Raw genomic sequence first — 24,644 nt, 5'->3', positions numbered from 1 at the left:
CTGAGTTTCTCTGGAAGTGGAATTGCTGGATTGTAGGGTATAGGCACCTTCCACCTCACCAGGTGTTGCGAAAGGATTCTAGAGAATATTGCCTGTTAGTCTTAGACACTCCCTTCAGCACAGAGTTTCTATTGCTACACATCTCTGCTAAAACTCGGTAGCATTCAGATTTTGTTTTCTCTCATTCTGTGGATGTCAAGTGGCATCTCCTTATTGTTTTAATTTGCATTTCCTTATTTGTGACACTGAGCATCTTTCATTTGTTCATTGTTTATTTCAGCATTCTCGTCTATGAGCTACTCGTTGATGGAATTTGCCTAGTTTTCTATTGGAATGTTTTCCCCTTTTCTTATTGATGTGTTGAATCTTTTTATATGCTCTCAGTACCAGTTGATTGTTGGCTGTGTGTGTTAGTCACTCAGTCGTGTCTGACTCTGCAACCCCATGGACTGTAGCCTGCCAGGCTTCTCTGTCCATGGGATTCTCCAGGCAAGAATACTGGAGTGGGTTGCCATTTTCTCTTCCAGGGCATCTTCCTGACCCAGGGATCGAACCCAGGTCTCCTGCATTGCAGGCAGATTCTTTACCATCTGAGCCACTGAGGAAGCCCTGATTGTTGGCTAAAGATGGTGGTAAATATCTTCTCCTGGACTACAGCTTATCTCTTACCATGTTTAAGTTATCTATTGTTTCTCTTTTTTTGAGGCATAAAATACATTTAGTGAGGTCCTTAAAATGCACAAATCTTAAAAGTACAACTTGAAATTTTTACATTTGCACATTTCATGCGCCCACCACCCAAATCAAGATATAGAGCATTTCTATAACCCCAGAAGGTTTCCTTAAGTCCCATTCCCCTTCTCCCCAGAGGTGGCCATTTTCCTTTTCCCTTTTAATTTTTTTAAAAAAGATATTTATTATTATTTTTAAATTAAATTAATTTATTTATTTTGGCTGTGCCCGGTGGCATGTGGGATCTTAGTTCCACAACCAGGGATCAACTCTGCACCTTCTGCAGCAGAACAGAGTCTTAACCACTGGACCACCAGGGAAGTCCCATGAACAGAGGTAGCCGCTTTCAAACTCCTGTCCCCATGGATTACTTCTTCTTTTTGACCTTTGTGGAAGTGGAATCACAGTGTGTACCCTTCTGTATCTGGTTTCACTCAGTACAATGTGTGTGAGGTCCACGCATATTGTGTGTGTCTGTAGTTTATTCTTTTTCATTGTGTATACCATTCCATTGTGTGACTCTGTCACAGTTCCTATCCATCCTTGTGAACGTTTGGATGGTTTCTAATTGTTTTTCTGTTACAAACAAGATGTGGCACAGGCCCTTGTCCTCCAGGTACACATACCTGAGAGTTTCTCTAGAATTAAAAATGTTGGGTCATAAGGTGTATACATCAACCACGCTAACCAGATATTGCGAAATGATTCTCTAAAATCGTCCCAGCCAGCTCTTCCTTAAGCATGTTGGAAAGTTTCTGATGTACACATCTCTACCCACACTTGGTGGTGTTACTTTGTACTTTCGTTCTTCTGTGGATGAGAAATGGTAATTGTAATTTGCCTTTAGAAATAAACTAAACATCTACATGAGAAGAAAACTGTAAAACTTTTAGTCTCCATATAGAGACTATCTCTATTTCTTGGGGCTGGAAAGCATTTCTAAATATGATACAAAAGTATATAAAAAAATTTATAAGTTCAAGTATACTTTAAAAACTGGTGTGATAAAAGACAATAAAAATTAAAAAAAAAAATAAGCTAGGTATTTTGCCATTGTAATTTGCCTTTCTCTGATTGTTAGTGAGGTTGAACACTTTTATGTAGTCATCGGTCATTCCAGTTTCTTCTGTATATTGCCAATTCATAGCCTTGGTCTATCTAATAGGTTGTCTTTTTCTTTATAGATTAATAGAAATTCCTTACATATTCTGATTACTAACCATTTGTTGGCTATACAGATTTGATATGACTTATTTTTTTAAGTAGATATTTATTTCATATTAGTTTTTGCATGCAAGGTCTTTTTTGTGGCATGCGGAGCTTTTGAGCTATGGCATGGGGGATCTAATTCCTGACCAGGTGTCAAATCCAGGCATTGGAGTATGGAGTCTTAGCCACTGGTCCACCAGGGAAGTGGTGCCTAGCTTATTTGTAAAAAAAAAAAAAAAAAATTATTGTCTTTTATCATGCCAGTTTTTAAAATGTACTCAAATTTATCATTTTTTTCTTTTTAGCATACTTTTGTATCTTGTTTAGAAACACTTTCCAGCCCCAAGAAATAGAGATAGTTCCTGTTTTCATCTAAAAGTTTCATAGTTTTCTTCTCATGTAATGTTTAGTTTATTTCTAATATCCACATTGTTGTTATTGTTGAGTCCCTAAGTCACATCGGACTCTTTTGCAATCCCATGGACTGTAGCCTGCCAGGCTCCTCTGTCCATTAGATTTTCCAGGCAAGAATACTGGAGTGGGTTGCTATTTCCTTCTCTGGGGGATCTTCCTGACCCAGGGATAGAACCCGCATCTCCTGCATTGGTAGGTGGATTCTTTATCACTGAGCCATGAGGGAAGCCCATATATCTACAGGGAGACCTTTTTGAGAAGAGACAGGCTCTGCCCTGAGATGTCTCAGTCTGAGGTAGATAATCACACATACTGGGAGCAGATGTCACACCAAGGAACAAAAATGGCCCCTGTACTCAGGTGCTGGGGATTCCAGGGGCGACTGGAGAGGTAATTTTGCAGCTGGTTCTTGTTACATGGACACCTGTGCTGAGATACCACAATTTCGTGTGTTTTCTGAGATGGAGCCTAAGGCCAGGAAAACGATTAGGTGCAGGAGGCACCTAAGGAGGCAGTGAGGACAAGGGTGGTGGCATCTTAGAATCTTGTGATTCTTGGCCCTGGGCCGGTTAAAACCCGATCTGTCCTTTCTCTCCTCAGCAGTAAGGTTGGGGTCCCCCTGCCACCCTGGTTCGGCATCCCCTCCACCTCTGCCTCCCTCATGAGCCTTTTAAACTGGCCAACTGAGAAACCAAACTGGTTCAGGCCCAGCGGGTCAGACTCACCCACCCCCGGGTCTGGCTGAGTCTGTGAGCTGGTCTACAGGCGCACCTGGGGGCTGTTTGGCTGTGAGTGGTGGAGGCGGGCTGGGCCCTGGCGGCTCTGGGGGTTGCCGCCGGTGGCGAGGGTGTATTTATCTCTGGGTGGGGAGGTTTGGGTTTGGGTTTAGCCCGCGGGTGTGTGTCTGTGTGGGTTTGTTTGTGTTTGTGTGAGAGGGTGTGTGTTTCCCTCCCAGGGTGCCCACAGTTCCGGGCAGGGTCTGTCCCTCCCTGTGGGTGACGGCGACGGCAGGAGACCTGAAGTAATAGTGGCCGGGGTGGGGTGGAGCCGTGTCCTCTAGGCCTGGCCTGGTTGGCTGCTTTGGGGTAATTCCCAGGCTCTGGGGTGTCATGAGCCTGGGAGGGAGGCATGAGTCACTCCTCCCCTCCCACTGCCCTAGAGAAACTTCTTCCCTGTCCCCGGGGCCAGGTTTCGCCAGAAGCCATAAAGAGGCCTGCGCAAGCCTCTTCCGTTTTCAGGTAGGTGGCTGAAACCTAGCCCGGGGGCTGCCTCGGAGCTGAAACGAGGGCGCCGCCCAGAAAGGACACAGAGGGCTGGACCCACCCCTCCGGCTCTCCCGGGTCTTTTCTGTGTCCTGAATATTCGGTCCCACTCCCGTAGGCCCGCCGCTCACTGAGCCCTCCCCTCACCGAGCTCCTCCCTCACGAAGCCCCCTTCCCTCACGGAGCTCCCCTCCCCTCACTGAGCTCCCCTCCCCTCGCGGAGCTCCCCTCCCCTCGCTGAGTCCCTCCCCTCACTGAGGCCCCCTCCCCTCACTGAGTCCCCTTCCTTCACGAAGCCCCTTCCCCTCACTGAGGCCCCCCTCCCATCCCTCATGAAGCCCCCTCCCCTCACTGAGCCCCCTTCTCCTCCCTGAGGCCCTCCCCTCACTGAGCTCCCCTCCCCTCGCTGAGTCCCTCCCCTCGCTGAGGCCCCCTCCCCTCACTGAGGCCCCCTCCCCTCACTGAGGCCCTCCCGTCACTGAGGCCCCCTCCCCTCACTGAGCCCCCTTCCTTCACGAAGCCCCTTCCCCTCACTGAGGCCCCCCTCCCATCCCTCATGAAGCCCCCTCCCCTCACTGAGGCCTCCCCTCACGGAGCCCCCTCCCCTCACGGAGCCCCGCTCCCCTCACGGAGCCCCCTCCCCTCACGGAGCCCCGCTCCCCTCACGGAGGCCCCTCCCCTCACGGAGGCCCCTCCCCTCACGGAGGCCCCTCCCCTCACGGAGGCCCCTCCCCTCACGGAGGCCCCTCCCCTCACTGAGCCCCCTGTCCTCACTGAGGCCCCTGTCCTCACGAGGACCCCTGCCCTCACGAGGACCCCTGCCCTCACGAGGACCCCTCTCCGAGTCCACTCTCTGCACCTCGTCTCTTCATCAAGCTCTTTCTCCCTGGGGGGCCACGGGCGTAATCGGGGGCGGGCGGGGCTCAGGGCAGCGATGGGTTGCGCCTGTGCCAGCTTGTCTTCCGTCTGGCTGGCTCTCCAACGCATCACGAACATGAGGGCCAGTGTTCCCGCCATCTTCCCAGGCCCAGGGGCTGGATGGAGAGGAGAGGAGACCAGGGGGCTGTGGCTGCCATCACCCCGGGGGGCTCCTGGACAGCCCCTGCCTCACCTCCCCTTCTTTCTCTCCCCTCGCACAGGCACACGCTCACCTGCCTACTCGTCCTCCCCACACACACCACCCTCCTCCGTGGAGGGCCCGAGAGAAGTCTTCCTCCTCAGTCCGGGGCCCCTGGTTCTCGGGTCGGTCGGAGCCCTTAGTCTAGGCGCCCCCGCCCCATCCGACCCGACAGACCCCCGCGCGGCACCTGGGCTTTCCCTGGGGACTTAGAGGCGGGCTGCAGTAACGCCCGACTCCACTGGGGGGCCCTCCTCTGCTGCTGGGGCAGCAGCCGTTCATCAGTTATGGGCTACTCCCTGCCGGTGGACCTCACAGTCCTGCCCCGGATGGCCGCCTCCCCGGCCTCTGCCTCAGGGCCTCAGCCACACTGGCTCTGCCCTCCGCAGACACTCAAGGGCGTCCACCTCAGGCCTGTCCAGCTGGACCCTCCCTGGGGAAGATGAACCTCTGCCATGGATACGGCACTGATCAGCTTTTATCATCAGAGTGAAAAAAATCTGTAAATCCTAGTGGTTCACCATTGAGCCCCTTCCCTTCGCTGAACCCCAGCTTAGGGGTACCTTGCATGGCCTCATCACTTTTCTGATGGTCACAGCTCTTCATTCCTCCACCTTCCTTTGTGTGCGTGTCGATTCAAGCATGTCTGACTCAGGCTCCTCTGTCCATGGGATTCTCCAGGCCAGAGTACTGGAGTGGGTCGCCATACCCTCCTCCAGGGGATCTTCCTGACCTAGGGATCGAACTCGGATCTTTCACATCTCCTGCATTGGCAGGTGGCTTCTTTACCACTAGTGCCACCTGGGAAGCTTCCTTTGGCAGCTGGAATTTTTGAAATTCCCATCCACAGGGGGAGTATGCCTCAGAGGCTACAGTGGCCATAAGCAAACACATGGGGGCGACACCTGAGAGGGCCAGGTGCGGAGAGGGACACAGCCATTGTGTCCCCCTCCACCCCACTACCCTCTTCTGGCATGTGGCACCACGTCCAGGGCATCTGTCTCCTGGCTGGGCATCCCAGCTCATTCTGGACAGGGGGTGGGGGGAAGGGAAGTTGCCTAGGACAGGCACCCTGAATTTCCACTATCCTGCTAGGTCCCCCCACTCTTTACCCCAGCCCTGCACCATCTGACCGCTCCTGCGGGTCCGGAGCAGGACTGGCAACCCTTGAAGACAGGACCTGACGGTTTCTGAGTTTCTCTCCAGCTCCAGCAAGCTCCGGGTTCAGTCACATCTTGAAAACAAACAAATTTGAGTAGTCTTAATGCTTGTTGCAGTGGTTACACACACTGTTGTGGTTTCAGACAGTTCTGGGTTCACATCCTGCCTCCATGAGCTATGTGACCTGGTGGAAGTCACTTTAAATGCTCTAAGCTTTGGTTTCTACATTAGTAGACTGGGACGATATCCCCCTCCCTCCCCTTTTTCAATGTTTATTTTTCAAAGAAAAACAGCAGCAGCCAATTGGAAACCTATGTATTTTTCAATTCCAGTTTTGTTTAATTTAGAAATGATTTACTGATCCACTGTTTTAAACGCTCCTCTTTCCTCTTGAAATATTTATCTTTTACTTGTGTTGAATTCTTCAAAGGAGATTGTTTCAGCATATATCTCCAGGTACTTGCTTTGCTACTTTTACCAAATACATAAAGAAAAATAAAAATGCAAAACGCAATTCCATCATGCACTCATGCACGCTAAGGGCTCCAATCATCAAAAATAGAAAAGAGGGGACTTCTCTGGTGGTTCAGAGACTAAGACTCTGCACCCCCTATGCAGAGGGACCTGGGTTCCATATGTAATCAGGGAACTAGATCCTACACGCTGTAACTAAGAGTTCACATGCTGCAACTAAAGATCCCACGTGCTGCAACTAAGACACGGAATAACCAAATAAATAAAAGCAAAATATTTTTTTAAAATAGACAAAGGAAAACTTTTTGGAACAGCCAGTTAAGTGAATTAAAAAAAAAGACTCACATGAATTTGGCTTTGTTGGGGCAGAAATCCATTCCTATTATCCATCACAGGGTTGTGCAGGGTAACAGAGGTTGTGTGGGGCCTTCCTGGCACCTGATAGACATTTGACAAGTGATCATTATTATTTTTGGAGCAGCTCTCCTGATAAATTGGGTTGGCCAAAAATTTCAATTTGGTTTTAAGTAAAAATAAAAGACATATTTTTGGGGACTTCCCTGGTGGTGTGGTGGCTAAGACTCTGAGCTCCCAATGCAGGGGGCCTGGATTCAATCCCTGGTCGAGGAACTATATCCCATGTGCCTCAACTGAGACCTGGTGCAGCCAAATAAAAAATAATACATATTAAAAAAAGACATAGTTTTCATTTTCACCAAGAGCTTTATTAAGCAATGTAAAACTGTGGTGCTAGCGAAGACTCTTGAGAGTCCCTTGGACAGCAAGGAGATCAGACCAGTCAGTCCTAAAGGAAATCTACCTTCAATATTCATTGGAAAGACTGATGCTGAGGTTGAAGGTCCAATACTTTGGCCACCTGATGGGAAGAGCCAACTCACTGGAAAAGACCCTGATGCTGGGAAAGATTGAAGGCAAGAGGAGAAGGGGGTGACAGAGAATGAGATGGCTGGATGGCATCACTGACTCGATGGACATGAGTTAGAGCAAATTCCAGATACTGAAGAACAGGAAAACTTAGTGGAAAAGAGTGGGACACAACTTAGCAAGTGAGCGACAACAGTTCACTAACTGAACGAACATTTTGGCCAACCCAATAATTCACATACTATACAATCCAATCATTTAAAGTGCATAATAAAATGGTTGTTAATCTATTCAGAGTTATGCAACCATAACCACAGTCAGTTTTAGAATATTTTCATCATACCAAAGAGCAACCCCGTGCCCTCTATGACCCTACCCCACGTCCTCTCCAGCCCTAAGTCACCCATCTATTTGCTGTCTCCCTAGATTTGCCTATTCTAGATGTTTCAGGTAAACAGAATCATGTACTATGTGACCTTTCTGTCTGACACTTGCATTTAGCGTGTTTTCAAGGTTCATTCACGTTGTAGCATATATCAGCACTTCATTCCTTTTTATGGCTGAAAAATAATTCCAGTGAATGAATATTGCCCACTTGGTTGATCAGTTCATCCTCTGATGGCCACTTGGGTTGTTTCCCCTTTGGCTATTGGAATCGTGCTGCTGTGAACATTCAGGTAGCTATTATTATTAATAATATAGATACTAGTATATAATACATTATCAATATATTGTATTATTATTAATATATTATTATTAATAATATATTGTTAATTAATAATAATATAATGAGGCCTGAGCTCCCCAGACTGTCCAGAGCACAGAGAAGGGAAAGAGCCGGGGTGAGGGGGTGTCATTTTGTGCCAGATTTATCCCAGAGGGAGGTCCCAGGCCACAGAGTTACATGGGATGGGTGGAGGGTCCACCTCCCCATCAGCAGGGAAGCCTGGTGTATACAGATATGATTCAGGATATGAATGTGGAGAAGGCTGGGCCAGACTTTAGTACAGGGGAAGGATTGTTGGTGCCTGGGTTATACTTCTGTGGGTGAGTTGGGGTTGGGAGCAAGTGGGTATGCAGGGTGAAGCCTGTAGGAGGCCAGCGAGGAGGATGAGGAAATAACGGCTGGTGTGAGTGTGTGTGAGTGATTATTGCCACGTCATTTTGCCTTTGCTCTCTCCCCTTCCCCATTCCCAGCAGCAATAGGTCAGGCTTGGGACTGGGGTGGGGTGGAAAAAGAGTCAAGGTCCTCCTGAGCTTGACTTTGAGGGAAAGGCCAAGGTCAAGAAGCGCTAGGAGTTGGTATTCTGGACTGGGGACAGGAGGAATGGATGTGGGAGAGATTCCTCCATTGGGAAGCAATGACTATGCGGTGTGGGTGACTTGAGAGTGTGCCCTGTCAGATATCAGAGAAAGTTCCTACTGTGTGCTCCTAATGTGCATCCAGCACTGTTCACAGGATTCACCTTTTAGTTGACGACTGTAAGGTTCCTGGCCAGTGATTTCTGATGCCTGGGCATGGCCGGGGAGGTCACTGAGCCCCAGGCCCTGAAGGGGCCATCCACACTGGAGCTTGGAGGTTTCCAGGGCAACCAGTGCTTGGCCTTTACTTATGATTCAAGAAAGCATTTCTCTCGATGTCCTGGGATGTCTTGAGTTTCCCTGATCAGAGATGGAGCTGCAGGAAGATCTGAGGTTGAGAACATTTGCTTCATATCGAAGAAATGTTAGCCAGCGTGGCAAAGAGCTGGAATGAGGTCGGTTAAAAGAAAATAAACACATGGGACACTTGGTGTACACACGCGTGTGGGGGGGCAGCTTCATGCCGATGTGTGTGGTCTCAGTGGGCCCTGGGGGTAGACAGCTGTGGGGTGATGCTGAGGGGCAGTGACACGAAGCCGGTGGCAGCTGGCCAGCGCCCCGGGCACCTGCAGTCCCTCAGCATCATCGGAGGGAGGCAGGGAGTGGACGGGTGGAGAAGGGAGGGTGGGACCGAGGGCCTTGCGTGAGCTCTCAGGCCCACGACACAAGCTCAAACCATGCAGGTTAAGCCCTGCTATAAAAAGCACATTGAAAAGAAAAAAAAGTTCAAACTAACCACAAGCGTGGCTGCTCCCAGCTGATGGGGCAGGTTGGGGCCGGCTGCACCCTTCCCCAGGGCTAGACTGATCCAGAACTGGGAGCCAGCAGAGAATGAGGGCTGGGTCAGAGGGTATACCTGGCAGTAGCACAAAGATCTGCCCGATGAACTAGGCCCCAAGTGGGCCAGGGGTCAGGACATGTGGGTGGCGTCTCCCCCATCCATGCCTGGAGGCGCTCGAACAGGAGGAAGGCTGGAGGGGCCAGAAGGCTGGAGGCTCCCAGGCCTTCTCGCCAGGAAGGGAGTGCAATTACTATGATCACTGAGTCACCTGGGGCTGGGGCGCCACTCGTGATCCTTAGACTTCTGGTTTGGTCCCTGGCTTGTCACCACTGACTCACTGGCTACCTACCTGGGAGTACCCCGGTTGGCCTACTGGTTTCTCTCTTCATCTCAGTGTATCATGGAAGCAGAGATAGCTTTTTTGTAAGGCAGAGTCATCAGGTGTAAGCTGCCCAGGCTGCTGGGAGGGAAAACGTGCTAGGTTCCAGGGTCCTCTGGGGTCTCCATGGAGTTCTCATTTCATGTTCCAGGGGTCTCCACTGGAGGGATGAGGAGGAAGTGAGTCAAGGGGACCGCAGCCCATGGCTCTGTCCACTGGAGAGCTCAGTCTGTTTTGACCTGGGGCCAGCAGGGCTGCTGTGGGGTCAAGATGTCCCATAATGTCCTAAGGCTCCATCCATGTCTCTTCCCATCCAGTTAAGAAGTCACAACTAGCTGGGCCTGCCCCTGACTGTCCATGACTCCCCTGAGCCTCCAAACTTTGAGCTGGGTACTAGTGGTTTTTCCTGATGTGCCCAACTTGCCTTCCAGACTCCACAAGCCCCCCAAAAGGCACCCCCTAGTCTCCCCTGATCCTCTTTTTAGAGAACTCTTTCCTTTCCATAGACTCCCATGTTTTTACTTGCCTTTCACAGCTCTTCCTTCCCCTTTTCCCTCCTCCAGGAAGTCTGCCTGGGGCCTCAAGATGCTGCTGACTGTGGCTCTTCCACGGACCACACAGAGTGGCTTCTCTGGGCTAGGGAATTGTCTGTGTAGATCAGGGGGGTCTCAAGGTCAGTTGTCATTCATTTGCTCATTTGTGTCCGACTCTGGACTGCAGCACACCAGGGTTCCCTGTCCTTTACCATCTCCCGGAGTTTGCTCAAATTCATATCCATTGACCTCAGGGTCAGGCACCAGCTCAGTTCCCCACTGTTCTCAATATTTTTGTGGCCCTGGAATGTCACCTGAGTTCTTTGAGCCTTAGTTTTTTCATCTCTGAAATGCCCTGCGTGGTTTTGTAGTGAGATATGATAACTTGTCATAATACTAAGGCACGTAGCATACTACCTGGCCCAACTTTTGCTGACCAGTGGGAAGAGAGACCTGGTTGGAAGGAGGGTTCTCTGGCTGGGGGGTCAGGGTGGGCAGGTATGGACTGGGCAGGACTGATCCCTCCAAAGGGTTATTGGGTCCTCAGGGATCCCCTGGCCTTTAGGTCCTCTTCTTCATCTGCCTCTGGAAGACAGAAATCTTACAACAAGGAGACAGGGGTTGCTCTGAAGTGAGGTAGGGGGAGCAGGAGGGAGGGATGGGGTGGGGTGCGGGGGAAGGAGTTCTCCTGTCCCTGCGATGGACCCCTCTGAGAAGTAGGGGACAGCTTGTGAAGAGCAGACATCAGGGTGGGACGGTGGGGATGGCTCCAGTCTTGCATAAATACGGGCTCTTTAAAACTGCCAGGCAGAAGCTCGACTCAGGAGGACTAATTTAATGGAAAGTAATTAAAAACCGCTGGCTCAGTGGTAAAGAATCCACCTGCCAGGGCAGGAGATGCAGGAGGGGCAGGTTACATCCCTGGGTGGGGAAGATCCCCTGGAGGAGGAAATGGCAACCTATTGCAGTATTCTTGCCTGGGGAATCCCATGGACAGAGGAGCCTGGCGGGCTACAGTCCCTGGGGTCGAAAAACAATTAAAAACTCATTTTCACCCTGTCTTTCAGTCTCCTCCCCTTCACAGAACCCTTCCCCAAATCTGAGCCCATCTCTCTCACCAAGCCCATTCAGAGCATTTGAAACCCCCACTCAGCCCCACCTGGCTTGCATGCACTCTCTCTTTCTCTCTCTCTGAACCCATCTCCACCCTCACCCCACCCCTCATCTTTGCATGAGCGGAAGTGCCGGCCTTGCCTGGACTATGGGACTGTAACCAGCAGCAAGGCCTTGCTTCTCCTCCTTGGAGATGCCACCCCACCCCTGCCTTCTCCCTCCACGCACATGGGGCCCAGCCTGGGGGCAGCACTGGCTCAGCCAGTCCGGCCAGGCTGGGCAGCTGGGCCTCTTGTGCAACCAGGCCTGTCATTACCCCCTCCTGGGCCAACTGGGGAGGATGGCCACTGGTGTGGGCTGCCAGGCCGCAGGCGGAAGGACTACCCTCTCAACCGAGGGCCTGGCCTCCACTTCTGAGCCCAGAGCCTGTGGCTTTCTAGGGCCTGGGCTGGGCCCTCCAGACCCTTGTCAGGGCAGCCAGAAGAATCTCAGTGGACTAAGTGGGCCTTGATTCCCTGTTTTCACAGAGCCTCCCAGAGTCTCAGAGGGAGATGCTGTCGTCCTGCTTGCCTGGATGAGAAAATTGGTTGAGCAAGTTTGAATCTATTGTCCAGTATCACATAATTGGTAGTGACAGAGCTGGGACTCAACTGAAGGAGGGTTGAGGTCGTCTTAGGTGAGAGCTATGAAGGCACCACATTCTGCTCCCCGATTCCAGAAATACCAGCTGGGGACCCAGCCCTCCCAGCCAGCGCTGGGCCTTCCCTGCTGAAATCTCCATCATTGCTAGAGCCATCAAGAGGTGGCCAGCGCACAGCGGCCTGGGTCTGGACGTGAACACCCGTTTGCTGAAAGCATCTAAGAGATCCTGCTTCCGGGACAATCCAGTGAGATGGTTCACAAGTGACTCAGTGGCACAATCGTTATACTCACAGGGAATTAGGACGCCCCTTTGCAGATTATTTACTGAAGCTTAAACAAATTTTTAACTTAATGACATTGTCTGTGGTTAAAAAACAACAGGATCTTAACTTGTGTCCGTGGGCAGAGAAGTTAATGAACTCCTGCAAAAACAAGTCATTTAGAACCAACTTTCAGCTAGACTAATTTTTCAGCTGAGAGTGAAACTGCTTCTTTTTTCCTTCAAAAAAGCCATTTAGTTTTATACTGATCAAAACGTTATGTCTGGTAGGGGAAGAATAAACCTTTTTTTTTTTTTTTCTTGGCTAAGCTGCACAGCATGTGGGATCTTAGTTCCCTCACCAGGGATCGAAACTGCACCCCTTACATTTGAAGCGTGGAGTCTTTAACCACTGAATGGCTAGGGAAGTCCCAAGAAGAATGATTTTAAGCTGACACTGACTTAATGGCTTTGGAGTTCCAGGTCCCAGAAGATGAGTGAAGGGGCCGAGACCTGGGTCTGCTCGACCTTCAGAGATTCTTCTGGATGCCTGGCAGGGGTCTGGCGGACCCGCACAGACCAGCGAGGAACAAAGAAGGTTCAGAAGGCAGCAGAGAGCCTTAGGGTTGGATGAGACACTTTATCTGTCCCTTTCCCAGGGACACTCAGGGAGCTGGGCACGAGCATTGTGCATGCATGTGCGCACGCGCGCTTGTGTGTGTTTGTGATCAAAGACTTGGCTGAGCCCCTGGGGACCCTGGTCTGAGAAGTCCTAGTGGAACCAGAGCTGAGGGGCTGTTGGTTTAGGACACGAACTTGGCTCTTTCCTCCCCAAGCTTTTCAGCTCACAAAGCATTTTCATATCCTCATCTTATTTCACATCTGGGGGAGGTGCTAACGCCTTCAGTTTTCAAAGAGAGGTGATGCTCAGATGTGGGGCTGGCTTCTCCCGAGGTCACAGGGCTGGTGAGAGGTTATGGGCAGGGATGGGTGAGACGATCTGGTTGGGAAAGAGGATTATCATAGATTAAAAAAAAACAGCATGTGGTGGCTCAGTGGTAAAGAACCCACCTGCCAAGGCAGGAGATGCGAGTTTGATCCCTGGGTTAGGAAGATCCCCTTGAGAAATAAATGGCCACCCACTCCAGTATTCTTGCCTGGAAAATCCCATGGACAGAGGAGCCTGGTGGGCTACAGTGCATGGGGTCACAAAAGAGTTGGACACGACTTGGCGACTCAACAAGTGTAAGATACAATTCTATTGGCATAAAATTAGTGTTTGTTGGGAGAAAGAAAAAGAAGTAAGTGTTAACCCTGCCCTCCCAGCCTCAAAAGCAAAAGTGGTGAATGGCAGACACATTATTAAAGTGTCACAGTGAAAGGTTGTCTAAGCTGTTGGGAGGACCAGGCTTGGGGAGCCGGAGTGGGTGTAGCAGAAGTGTTCTGGCTTCGCTGGTGTTTTTCCTTTTCCTGGGAGGGACCCAGCCAGTGTCTCCTGGCATAAATGAAGCATCAACAAATATATCTCCAGCTCCACTCATGTGCAGAGGGTTCATGGCTCCCCCAGGACCGGCTCCTGATTCTCTTTCATACCTGGGCACCTCCAGCTCTGCCTGAGCTCCCCCGCAGAGCCCCCCTACCAACTCCCCCTCACATCCCTCCTTCGCTGTGGGCTCGTCCTCTGCTTGGGGCTCTCCTGCAGCTGTCCACCCCTCTAGCTCTCAGCCCCTCCCCCACCTCTGATGTGCTTGGCTGAGCTGGGTAGGGAAGGACAGCTTCTTAGTCACTTCTATTGGGCCACACGTAGAAAGTGCTAGGGCCTGTGTGCTTCCCCACCCCTACTCCTGCTTCTCCAAGTGCCAGCTGACGGTGTCCCAGAACAAGAGCCGGAAGTTGGCGGGGGCTGTCGTGGGGTGAATGAAGGTCTGGCCATCTGGCCAATTCACTCCTGTAGGCAGAAACCTTACAGAAGGGCTGGGAAGACCGGCCCACCCCATGTTGGGCAAGCTCTCCCCCTCCCCAGCCCTCTCTGGGCCTCAGTTTACCCGTCTGTGCAGAGGCAGTAAGAGTCTTTGCCCGACTCACTGATGGGCAGGCTGTGATGAGGTCATCCCAGAGAAGCACTTATCATGCATCTCAAAGGGCAGTTATCTCTGTTGCTCAGTCCACAGCCTGTTTGTGTGCCGTTCCTCAAAGCCTTGTAAGGAAAACGCCAGCAAGGCGTGGTCCTGGCAGAAACCATCCCTGTTTGTGTTGCTGTGTGTGCTTGGGAGTGAGGGCGGGGGAGGGGAACCGGAATAATGCCTCCTGCCTTACTGAGCACCCAGTACGTGTCAAACCGGGCACTGAGCTCTGAGGTTGAATATCCTCAGGAGCCCCCAGCATCGTCCAGCCCCAAGTCTGACGCCCTGGGGCGGAGGCTAGGTGTCTAATCTGACCCAGACAGTGTTGTTTGAGCTTCCTGAAAGAGAGCTTGCGTGACTTGGGTGGAAGCCTTCTGTGAGCTATCTGAAGCGTGCTGCTGGCCGGTGGAGCCCCCAGCCTTGTAGGGGAGACTGAAGTGTTTACAGTCAACCACAGTACAGGACTTCAGCTTCTCCATCAAGCTAGATGATCCCTGCCAGCCCTGCGGTTCCATGGGCCATCAGCACGCTTCAGATAGCTCACAGAAGGCTTCCACCCAAATCACGCAAGCTCTCTTTCAGGAAGCTCATGGAACACTGTCTGGGTTGGATTATACACCCAGCTGCCCCAGGGCGTCAGGCATGGGGCTGGATGATGCTGGGGGCTCGGGGACTAATGGGAGCCCTGGCCCCTGGGATGAGCTCCCCAGCACGTGGGGAGCTCTGCAACACGTGGATCACGTGGGGTGCCCTTGATCCAGCCAGGATGAGCCCAGCCACTCTCTCTCACCTCCATAATGGCTGCTTCTTTAGGTTCCTAAAGTCCTCTGCCCTGAATCAGGCCCTTCCCGGTCCTCTGCCCGCTTTCATCTTCATTCTGTCTCCAGAGACTCCCCCTTCTTTTATTTATTCATTTTTTTAAAAATGTGGACCATTTAAAAATTCTTTGTTGAATTAATTACAATACTGCCTCTGTTTTATGTTAGGAGGCATGTGGGGTCTTAGCTCCCTGACCAGGGATCGAACCAGCACCCCCTGCGTTGGGAAGCGAAGTCTTAACCAGTGGACCACTGGAGAAGTCCCCCAGGGAGCCGCTCAGCCTGCATCCACTGCCTCTGCACACAGCCCAGGGCTCCGCAGTGCCCGAGGCAGAGATTTCTGGCTCTTTTGCTCTGGCCCCTCCCCCACACCCCCTGTCTCCGGTCAGACTGGATTCCTCTGAATCTGTTCTGGTTCCCAGAACTAGCTGCATTTCCCCACCTCGGGCACCTTTGTCCTTGCTGTCCCCTCTCTCTGTTCTCCTTCCCCTAGTCTGGCTGCCTTGCCCAACTCCAGGGGGACCCCTCCGTGGAGATTTCTGTCCTCAGAGGCCTCTGCTGCACAACCCAAGAATTCAGTGCCCCCTGGAGTTGAGCCAGGCAGCTCCCCCTCCCAATCAGGCCCTCTCCCTGGCAACCCCACCTCCAACTCCATCTGATTTAACCCTCCCCTTCAAAGTCTCGTGGGACTTTGCTCCCACTCTGGCTTTATCGGAGGACCGCTCTGTGTATCTTCACTAAGTAAACACCTGTTTGTTGGGCTGAAGTCCCCACAGTCTGACCCATGGCTTTCTCTTGCTGACTTCCCCCACCACCTACTTCTGGCCAAGCCAGCTTAGCTCCAGCAGCAACTGGCTGAAACTTCTGATCTTGGGGGTCCGGGGGTGGGGTGGCGCAGGCTTCCTTCTCTCTTTGGCCAAAAAGGTGTCTCCTCCAACACCCATCCTCCGCAGGATTGGGAAGCCAAGTGATGGTGGTGAGAGAGGAGGAGGGCAGGTGAGGGACCCAGGAGTCCGGGGCCCCCCGCAGCCCCTTGCTCCTTAAAACTGGACCTCACCAGGCCAATGTCCAGATCTCAGGTGAGGATGGTGGCTGGTGAGACTCTTAGCTATTAATAATTATCAGGCCAGTGATGAAGCTGATACAGACTCTGCCAACACTAACCAAGGTGGGGCTGCTCTTTGGCATTTCCAGGACTCTATCCTCAGACCCTCTCCCTGAAGGTGGTCACACAATCCTCCACTCCCACCCCGTCCATCCATGGAAGCCTGGAATGAGGGAGCCCTGGGACGTGGGGATCCTTCTCTTCAGGTCCCCAAACCCGGCTGGGCCTGACTCCTCCTCCGGCCCCTCAGGGATGTCCAGGTGCTTAGAGGCTGTGACTCAGTGTCTGTTTCCTGGGTGACCTCAGCAGGGGCCTGGGGGCAGGGGGAAAGGGCAGTTTCCTCTGAGACTGGATCGTGATTCAGGGGCCCAGGGCTGGGACCTGAAAGTCCCTTTGTTGGCAGGCTCAGGAATCTAGAGGAACTGGTCAGGGGGCGGCTCCAGGGACTGAAACCCCTCCCTCGGCCCCCGCCCCTCCCGCGGAGCGCCATATAACCGCTCCAGTTTTGAGCGCACGAGCTTGTGGCAGCTGTTGGCAGGAAGGGAACTGGTCGGGTCACACTCGCTGGGTTTGTGCCTCTGACTCTCTCGGGAGAGACGCCTGAGCGGCTCCGCCTGGCTTTGCCCCCGGACTTCCTCCCGGTGTAAGGCCTTGCTGTGAAGTAGCCGTCTGCGGCTCTTGGACTCCTACAGCCTCCGGAGGCAGGTCCTCAGCGCCGTTTCAGGTCCTAGACGCGCCCCGCCTCCTCGCCGACGCTGAGCCATGGCTTCCATGGGGCTGCAGGTGATGGGCATCGCGCTGGCCGTGCTGGGCTGGCTGGGCGCCATCCTGAGCTGCGCGCTGCCCATGTGGCGGGTGACGGCCTTCATCGGCAGCAACATCGTCACGTCGCAGACCATCTGGGAGGGCCTGTGGATGAACTGCGTGGTGCAGAGCACCGGCCAGATGCAGTGCAAGGTGTACGACTCGCTGCTGGCGCTGCCGCAGGACCTGCAGGCGGCCCGCGCCCTCATCGTCATCTGTATCATCCTGGCCGTGTTTGGCGTGCTATTGTCGGTGGTGGGCGGCAAGTGCACCAACTGCGTGGATGATGAGAGCCCCAAGGCCAAGATTATGATCGTGGCCGGCGTGGTGTTCCTGTTGGCCGGCCTGCTGGTAATGGTGCCCGTGTCCTGGACGGCTAACAACGTCATCCGTGACTTCTACAACCCCCTGGTAGCCTCGGGCCAGAAGCGGGAGATGGGGGCCTCGCTCTACGTGGGCTGGGCCGCCGCTGGCTTGCTGATGCTTGGGGGGACCCTGCTCTGCTTCAACTGCCCGCCACGAAACAACAAGCCCTACTCCGCTAAGTACTCCGCCGCCCGCTCCGCCCCAGCCAGCAACTACGTCTAAGGCACTACTGTTGACTTTTCAAAAATTTTTTTTCCTTTCGTCTTTGTTTCTCCCTGGACTGAGCTCACTGCAAATCTGTGACCCTAGGCCGATGGCCCGGCCATGGGCAGCAGGGGACCGGGTCAGCAGCCCCCAGAGCCTCCTGGCCCTCTCGGACACTTTCTCAAAGCCACCTCCAACACCAGCAAGGAGGAATGGAAAGAGACTCCTGGCCCACCCTCCTCTGAATGGCTGTGGATACAGGGGGCTGGCTCCTGCTGGCCAGGACAGTTCAGCCTTGACTTTGCTTGGGCTCTGCCTCCGAGTGGGTGCTCAGTGGACCAAGGGGCCCGCGTGGACCACCGTCCCCCTTCTTCAATCCTCCCTGCTCCCCTCTGCCAGCATTCTCTGGCTGGGCCAGTGAGCGCTTAGGCCGGGTCTTGCCCATGGAAACCTGGGGCCATGAGAACGGCCGCCTTGCTCACCTACCTGCCCTTGGAGCTTAGTTGCACAGAGTGGACAGACAGGTTTAGAGGGGAGGGGTGGAGGTACTACAAACTGGTTTGGGTAGTGGTGGGGGAGGAGGCCATAGAGGTGGCCCAAGCTGCCTGCACCCCTTCCAGCCCCTGACCGTGGCCCCCGGCCCCTTGACCCTGGCCACCTCTGGATCCTCCGCCCCTGCCAAGGTCATTGGCAGCCTGGAGAGAGCAGGGGGAACACTCTTTTCTCTGGCCCTCCATCCCAGGAAGTCCTGGGGCTTTCCCCTGCCTCCTACGTGGTTTCTGTTTTGTAATTTAAGCTATTTGTCACGGTAATTGCTATTATTTTCTACAATAAATGGGACCTGTGCACAGGAATTCTCTGTATTGATCTGATTTCAGTTGTGGACATGGGGCGGAGGGGCGGGGTTGGAGGCCTGGGCAGGGGGTTTGTAAGGGGCAGGACCGCCATGGAGTGGCTGGGGTGGGAAGACTTAACAAAACTGATATTGGGGGATTGTGAGGCATGGAAACTGGCCCTGACCTTTGTAGCCACCTTGCTCAAGCCCTCTGTTTGTCAGTGTAAAGCCCAGGATCCTCGTCAAGTGCTGGGGACCCTAGAAGGGAGGACAGGTGAGAACAGCCAGCTCTGGGGGTTGGGCCACCTGCCCTCTCCCACTTTTGTTCCAGGTTTGTCTGGGCAGCCAGGCTGGTCGGCTCACCCTCCAGATCCTTTCTCCCAGCCTGTGCTCAGGCTGTCCCTGCCCTCAGCCTGGAATGTCTTTTTTCCCTCCTCCACCCTCTGAACCCTGTTAGTCCTGAAGGCCCAGCTCCGCACCTCCTCTTCCATGAAGCCTTCCTGTGACTCCTGTATGGAGGAGTTATCATCGGCCCTGGGCACATCCCCACCAGTGCTGGTGCTGCCTAGTCACCCAGGCCCTTTCACCTGCCCAGCTCTGGGGCAGCCTCCAAGCTACGCCCTGAGATCTTCCACTCTGCATTCCGATCCCTTTAGAGATGAGGAAACCGAACCCAGGACACGTGAAAGTGTTTGGCCAGATGTGTGAGCATGGGTTCCTGGTCTGCGGGTTAGAGGGAGGGGGCCCTCCACGCTGGGAGGAGTCCTGGAGTCACGCCTGTGGCCCTGGCGTGGCAAGGCCCAGTGACAGCCAGGGGTGGGGGCCCTCTTTGTCCTGTTTCTTCTCTCTGTCTCCCACTGGGACAGACGTCACTCTGGCGGGGGGTGAGAAAAACCACAGCGATGCCCACTTTGGGTCTCATTTAATAGGCACAGCTCTCCTGGGGGCAGGGGTGACTCACTGGCTTCATTTTACAGGCAAAGCAGAGGCTGAGGCCACAGGAGGGTCAGAAGCCAGCTGGGGGCCGGGGGCCGGGCCTCCTTCCCTCAGCCTGGGCCGCCGCCTGCTTCCGGTACAGGTAGATGATGCCGGAGATGAAGCCGTCGCTGTCGGAGGTGCCAGGCCCCACCTCGAGCTCGGAGGTGGCCAGTTCCCACCGGTCTACAGTCCGGGCCTCCAGCCGTTTCCATGCCCCAGCCTGCTCCAGCCCATCCAGGGTGGCCTCCAGCGCCTCTTTGTATCGCAGGTTGGATGGGTTGGTCCTGGTGGTCAGACACACCAGCCCACCTGGGGAGGGGTGGGAGGGGAGCAGACGAGTGAGGGGAGGGCAGGAGCCAGGGACAGGGAAGTTGTTTCCTTCCCACTCACATCCTCACAGGCGGAAGTCCGCTCAGCTTTGAATCCAGGGCAGCTGTTTCCCATCTCCAAGCCTCTGGGGCTCACTGACCCCTCCGCCAGGCATACCTTCTGCTCCCCCAGCTTGATGGCCTTCTATGTACCCTTCAAGGCTCAAGCATCCTTTCCACTGGGAATTCTTGCTGAATCCCCTTGACAGAGGGGGCTACCTTCTCACTGCTCACCCAGTCTGTCTGCTGGAGGGTATGGTTGTGTCTGAACGCTCATGGGCTTTGGACCTAGAGCAAGTCCCTTCACCTCTTGGCGCCTCAGTTTCCCAGCTTGCAAAGCGACGAAGGTTACCCTGTCTCACAGGAAGGCCAGCACACTCAATAAGCACTGGCTGAATGAATGAGAGACCTCGTCCCTCCAGGTCTTCTCTAGGCACCTACTGTATGCCCAGCACGGGCTCAGATATACTCAGGAGAGACAGGGGTCTGGAAGGCTTCCTGGAGGAGGAGGTAAGGAGAAGCAGGGTGCTACTGGTGGACAGGGAGCTTTGTAGACGAAAGGCTCTGAAGCAGGAGAGCCTGTGACCATGGGCAGGCAGATTGGCCAGCTAAGGGGTCTGGCAAGCCCAGGCTGGGCGAGGTGGCCTGGTCTCCTTACTGATTCAGGTGATGGAAGTTTCCTGTCCCCCTGACCCTGATCACTACCTCTCTCTCTGACCCCAACACAATGTCCTTGCCTCTGTCAGCCTCTGTGGTTCCCTGAGGGTAAGCCTGCCCAGACCTGCCCTGATTTAACCACAGCCCCTGCTGGGCCCTGGGGACAGTGAAGCAGGCAGGAGTAGATGAGGTTTTGCTGGGATGGGGCACCTTCGGGCTTCCAGATCCTGTGCTTCAGCCGGGTCTGAACCACAGAATCCTCATACTTCATCACTCTCCTTTCTGCCTGGGACTTTGCTTAGACTGTGCACCTGCGTGTTACCCCCTCATGCCAGAAGTGGGAGATGCCTCTCTTCCCTGAATTCTCAGAGGATTGAACACCCACATTCCTGGGGCCCACCTCCAGCCTGGTCTTTTTCCCCTGGCCCCTTCCCAGGGAGTGTAGGGTGTGTGTGTACCTTCTCCCCAGTCCAGAGGCTCCCATGGGGTAAGGCACACAGTAGGAACACAGTAACCACAATCCCCACCCGCACACCAGCCCCGTGTACGGAGTTTATAGAAAAGGGCTTATATCTATCAGCTCCATTTCACAGATAAGAAAACTGAGGCCTCAAAAGTGAAAGAGACTAGTGGGGAAGCTGGAAGATGAGGGAACTGAACTGAGCCCCTACTACATGCCAGGATTGAAATGCAGGCCTTATAGACACCGAGTGAGCAAGTGAAAGTCATTCAGTTGTGTCCAGCTGTTGCAATTCCATGGACTACAGCTCTTCTGCCTGTGGAATTCTCCAGGCAAGAATACTGGAGTAGGTAGTTAGTTATTCCCTCCTCCAGGGGATCTTCCTGACCCAGGGATCAAACCCAGGTCTCCCACATGGCAGGCAGATTCTTTACTGTCTGAGCCACCAGGAAGCCCTGATAGACACTGCTTTACCCAATTCTCACTGCACCGCTTGTGGGGAAGGGACTGTGGCGCTCTGCTTATTGGTGAGGGTACAGAGGCCAAAAAGGAGTGGAGCTGTTTCCGGTTTCCCAGTGGCTGAGAGGCAAGCTGACCACCTGGGTCTGTTGATGGTGGCAGCTGAGGCCGAGCCTGGTCTGGAAGCTGGTGGCTGAGATGCTAGGCTGTGTGACCCCAGGCACAACCCCACCCCACACCTCGCTTGGCCTGAGGGGTTCTGAGGCTTGTGTCTGTGCCTGTGGAGAAGGGAAGGTGTGCGTGGGCTGGTTGGATGGGCTGCTTCTCACCTGGCTTGGTAACTCGCAGGAGCTCAGGTATCGCGCTGCAGGGCACCTGGCCGTCACTGAGGGCACCCACCATCAGCACCGCGTCAAAGGTCCCTGTGTAGGCGTGCGGATATGGTGTGGTGGTCTGGCTTCAGTGTGGCCTCAGACCACCCTGGAGGACGGTGTTCATGGTGGGGACTAGAGAGGGACCAGGCCTGCTGCTGGGGTCTGCAGGACCATGATCCCTGGGGCCATATGGCAGCTGTGGCTCAGTCCTGGACTGAGATAAGGTCATGGGATGGAGGTTTCAGAGGAAGCATCTCAATGAGAGATTGTCCCTCAATGAGAGATTGAGGGGCTCGGTGTGGGAGGGGACTTGGGGAGGGCTAGGCAAGGGGGATGGCGTCTTGGCAAAAGGAAGGGACTCTGTCAGCTGTCAGGTGGGCTAGGTCAGAGGGTGGGCCTTGGGCTGTCAAGGAGGGAGGGGAAGTACCTTCAGTGCTGGGTAGTGGTTCCTGGCCCAGGGTGCAGAGGCTGAGGCACTGGTAGAGGCCACGGGCCTGGGCCTGATCCAACATCCCTGGGCTTCCATCCACCCCATGCAGCTGGCGGAAGCCCTGAGCCTGCAGCTGGGGTGGAGGACCCACTCACAGTTCACACTTGCCACCTCCCAGCTGGGTCCCCGCACCTCGGGGAGGACAGCGGGCCCCACGGTGGATGTGGCCCCAGTGTCTAGAAACAGTGAGTCTGAGCAGGCAAGTGGGGATCTGGGGCTGGGTTAGTAGGAATTTAGAAGTAGGGGCTGACGGGAGGGAAGGGGGTCTGGGGTGGCCTCACCTCTGCAGCCACAAGGCCAGTGCCACAGGCCACATCCAGGATCAGGGCAGCGTGGTGTGGACCCGGAAGGGCTTGGGTGAGGCAGTCAACTGCGAGGCGGGGAGCACGGTACTGCAGGGCAGCCACATCCTGGGGACAGAATGCTGAGCCAGCCACCACCCCATGCTCCAGCATTCAGGGGCCCTTCTTGTGGGGTAGAGTCAGCCAAGCCAAGCTGTATGTGTGTGCTGGGGGCCCAGGATCTGGTGGAACTACAGTGAGGGGAGATGCAGGTGTGAGGTGCTTTTCTCTGCCAACGGGCCTTTTCTGTGGGCCTTGGCATCACTGTCTACTTCATTGTGATCACTCACGGCACCTCTTCCAGGCAGCTCCTCTGCCTGGACTCCTGTACCTGGGTGAGGTCTTGGCTCCTGGTCTCTAGGGGCTGCCAGTCTGGAAGAGGATCAGAGGGCAGGGCCACTGTGGTTGGGCTGAAGAGGAGTCAAATGGAGAGCAGACAGGACTGGAGGTTGCACCCAAATCTTACTTCACTCTCACATTCACCTCCCTGGGATGATGCTAGGCTTACTATTCCGGCTTTACAGACAGGAAAACAGGCCAGGTGAGCGGAGGAGAGCAGAGGTGAGGACATGGCCGATTTACCTGGTCATAGTTCGGAGCCCATTGGTCATAGAAGTGAAGCTTGTGGGCCAGGTCAGTGATGCCATGCGAAGCCCCAACCAGCGCACGCACCTCAGGCAGGCTCCTGCCCTCCGCCATCCTGCTGTGGGAACATGGCCCACCTCAAGCTCTAACCCCCTCCCACCCTCGTGCGCAGCAGAGGAGGCTGTCAGGACGCGGCCTCTGCCCGGCGAACAATGGAATCCCATTTCACAGGAGGGAACTGTTGAGCACAGAGAGGGCGAGGCTGGACACCTGGGGGCAAAGGGCTGCGGAAGGGGTGTTTCCCGCGGTGGGGGCCAGGGGGAGGACCTGCCCTCGTCTCCCAATCGGCCTTGGTGAGAGGGATTCCAGGGTAGAAGGGCCCTTAAGACGTAGGTGGTCAGAACTCACCGCCAATCTGACCCGCCAGGGAGGTGGGTGGGCTCCGGAACGCTGGGCGGGGCCTGTACTGCGAGCCTGGCCCCGCCCCCATCTCCCTCAATGATTGGTTTTCCGCTAAGGGAAAATGCCCAGTCAGAGTAAAGCGTTGGCAACCCGTCCCTCCACCACCAGCCAATGAGTTCAAAGTTCTTGGGAACGCCTTCAGCCTGAAAAGAGCCCAGAATCCTCACAGATGCTATGCCGGTGGAGGTGTATTTCTTTTTCCTCCCGGCTCCTGACGTCGTTTATGCTTGCCCAAAACATCAGCTTTTAGGCAGTAGGAGCCTTAGAATTCCAGCGGGACAAAGAGGGACGTAGGATCAGCCTTCATTTTTAGAATAGTCACCAAGATCCATGCGAGGCTGTCCAGTAGAACTGATGACGGCATTGTTTTATAATACACGCTGTTCAAATGGCTGTTGAGCACTTGAAATGTGTCTAGTGCTGCTGAAACCAAACAACTCAGACTGGGACTCGAACCCAGTTGTGCTTCAGATGGAACATGAACCCACAATCTCTGGCTATGGAGCAGGCTCCAAGCACCAGAGAAGAGTGGGTCTGTAGATGGAGGAATCTGGGCCCTAGATTGTGTGGGGCAGTGTCCTCTCTACCAACCTGTATAGCATTGTAACATGAACAAAAAATAAACTTTCATATTGTTAAGCCACTGAGATTTTAGTATTTGTCTACTACAGTAACTATTTTATATATGATATATATGTATGTATGTATGTATGTATGAAAGAAATGACAACCCACTCCGGTATTCTTGCCTGGGAAATCCCATGGATAGAGGAGCCTGGCAAGCTACAGTCCAAGGGGTCACAGGAGTTGGACACGACTTAGTGACTAAACAACAACAATATACATATGCTCTTTTTCATATTCTTTTTCATGATAGTCCACCAAAGGATGT

General features: G+C 53.8%; 2 protein-coding genes and 1 long non-coding RNA gene across 3 annotated transcripts; 2 read left to right on the top strand and 1 right to left on the bottom strand.

Annotated features, from left to right (window-relative positions):
• Positions 3,522 to 12,509, top strand: LOC108633927. Its single transcript, XR_001917297.1, has 2 exons — positions 3,522 to 3,593; positions 11,950 to 12,509. It is a non-coding gene; the product is annotated as an uncharacterized LOC108633927 (long non-coding RNA).
• On the top strand, positions 16,869 to 18,597 carry CLDN4 (claudin 4). The gene has a single exon (XM_005697785.2). The coding sequence runs from the start codon at positions 17,132 to 17,134 to the stop codon at positions 17,759 to 17,761; it is 630 nt and encodes a 209-aa protein (XP_005697842.2). The 5' UTR covers positions 16,869 to 17,131; the 3' UTR covers positions 17,762 to 18,597.
• WBSCR27 (Williams Beuren syndrome chromosome region 27) lies at positions 19,486 to 23,756 on the bottom strand. Its single transcript, XM_018041076.1, is given in 7 exon segments — positions 19,486 to 19,734; positions 19,736 to 19,865; positions 21,830 to 21,922; positions 22,302 to 22,437; positions 22,646 to 22,774; positions 23,288 to 23,405; positions 23,699 to 23,756. Coding segments are annotated over 6 exon segments (795 nt in total). The 5' UTR covers position 23,405; positions 23,699 to 23,756; the 3' UTR covers positions 19,486 to 19,544.

The sequence above is a fragment of the Capra hircus genome, chromosome 25, assembly GCF_001704415.2.
Source record: "Capra hircus breed San Clemente chromosome 25, ASM170441v1, whole genome shotgun sequence".
Lineage (NCBI taxonomy): Eukaryota > Metazoa > Chordata > Mammalia > Artiodactyla > Bovidae > Capra > Capra hircus.
Note: the sequence above shows the minus strand (reverse complement) of the source record. Positions and strands in the feature narration are given on the sequence as shown.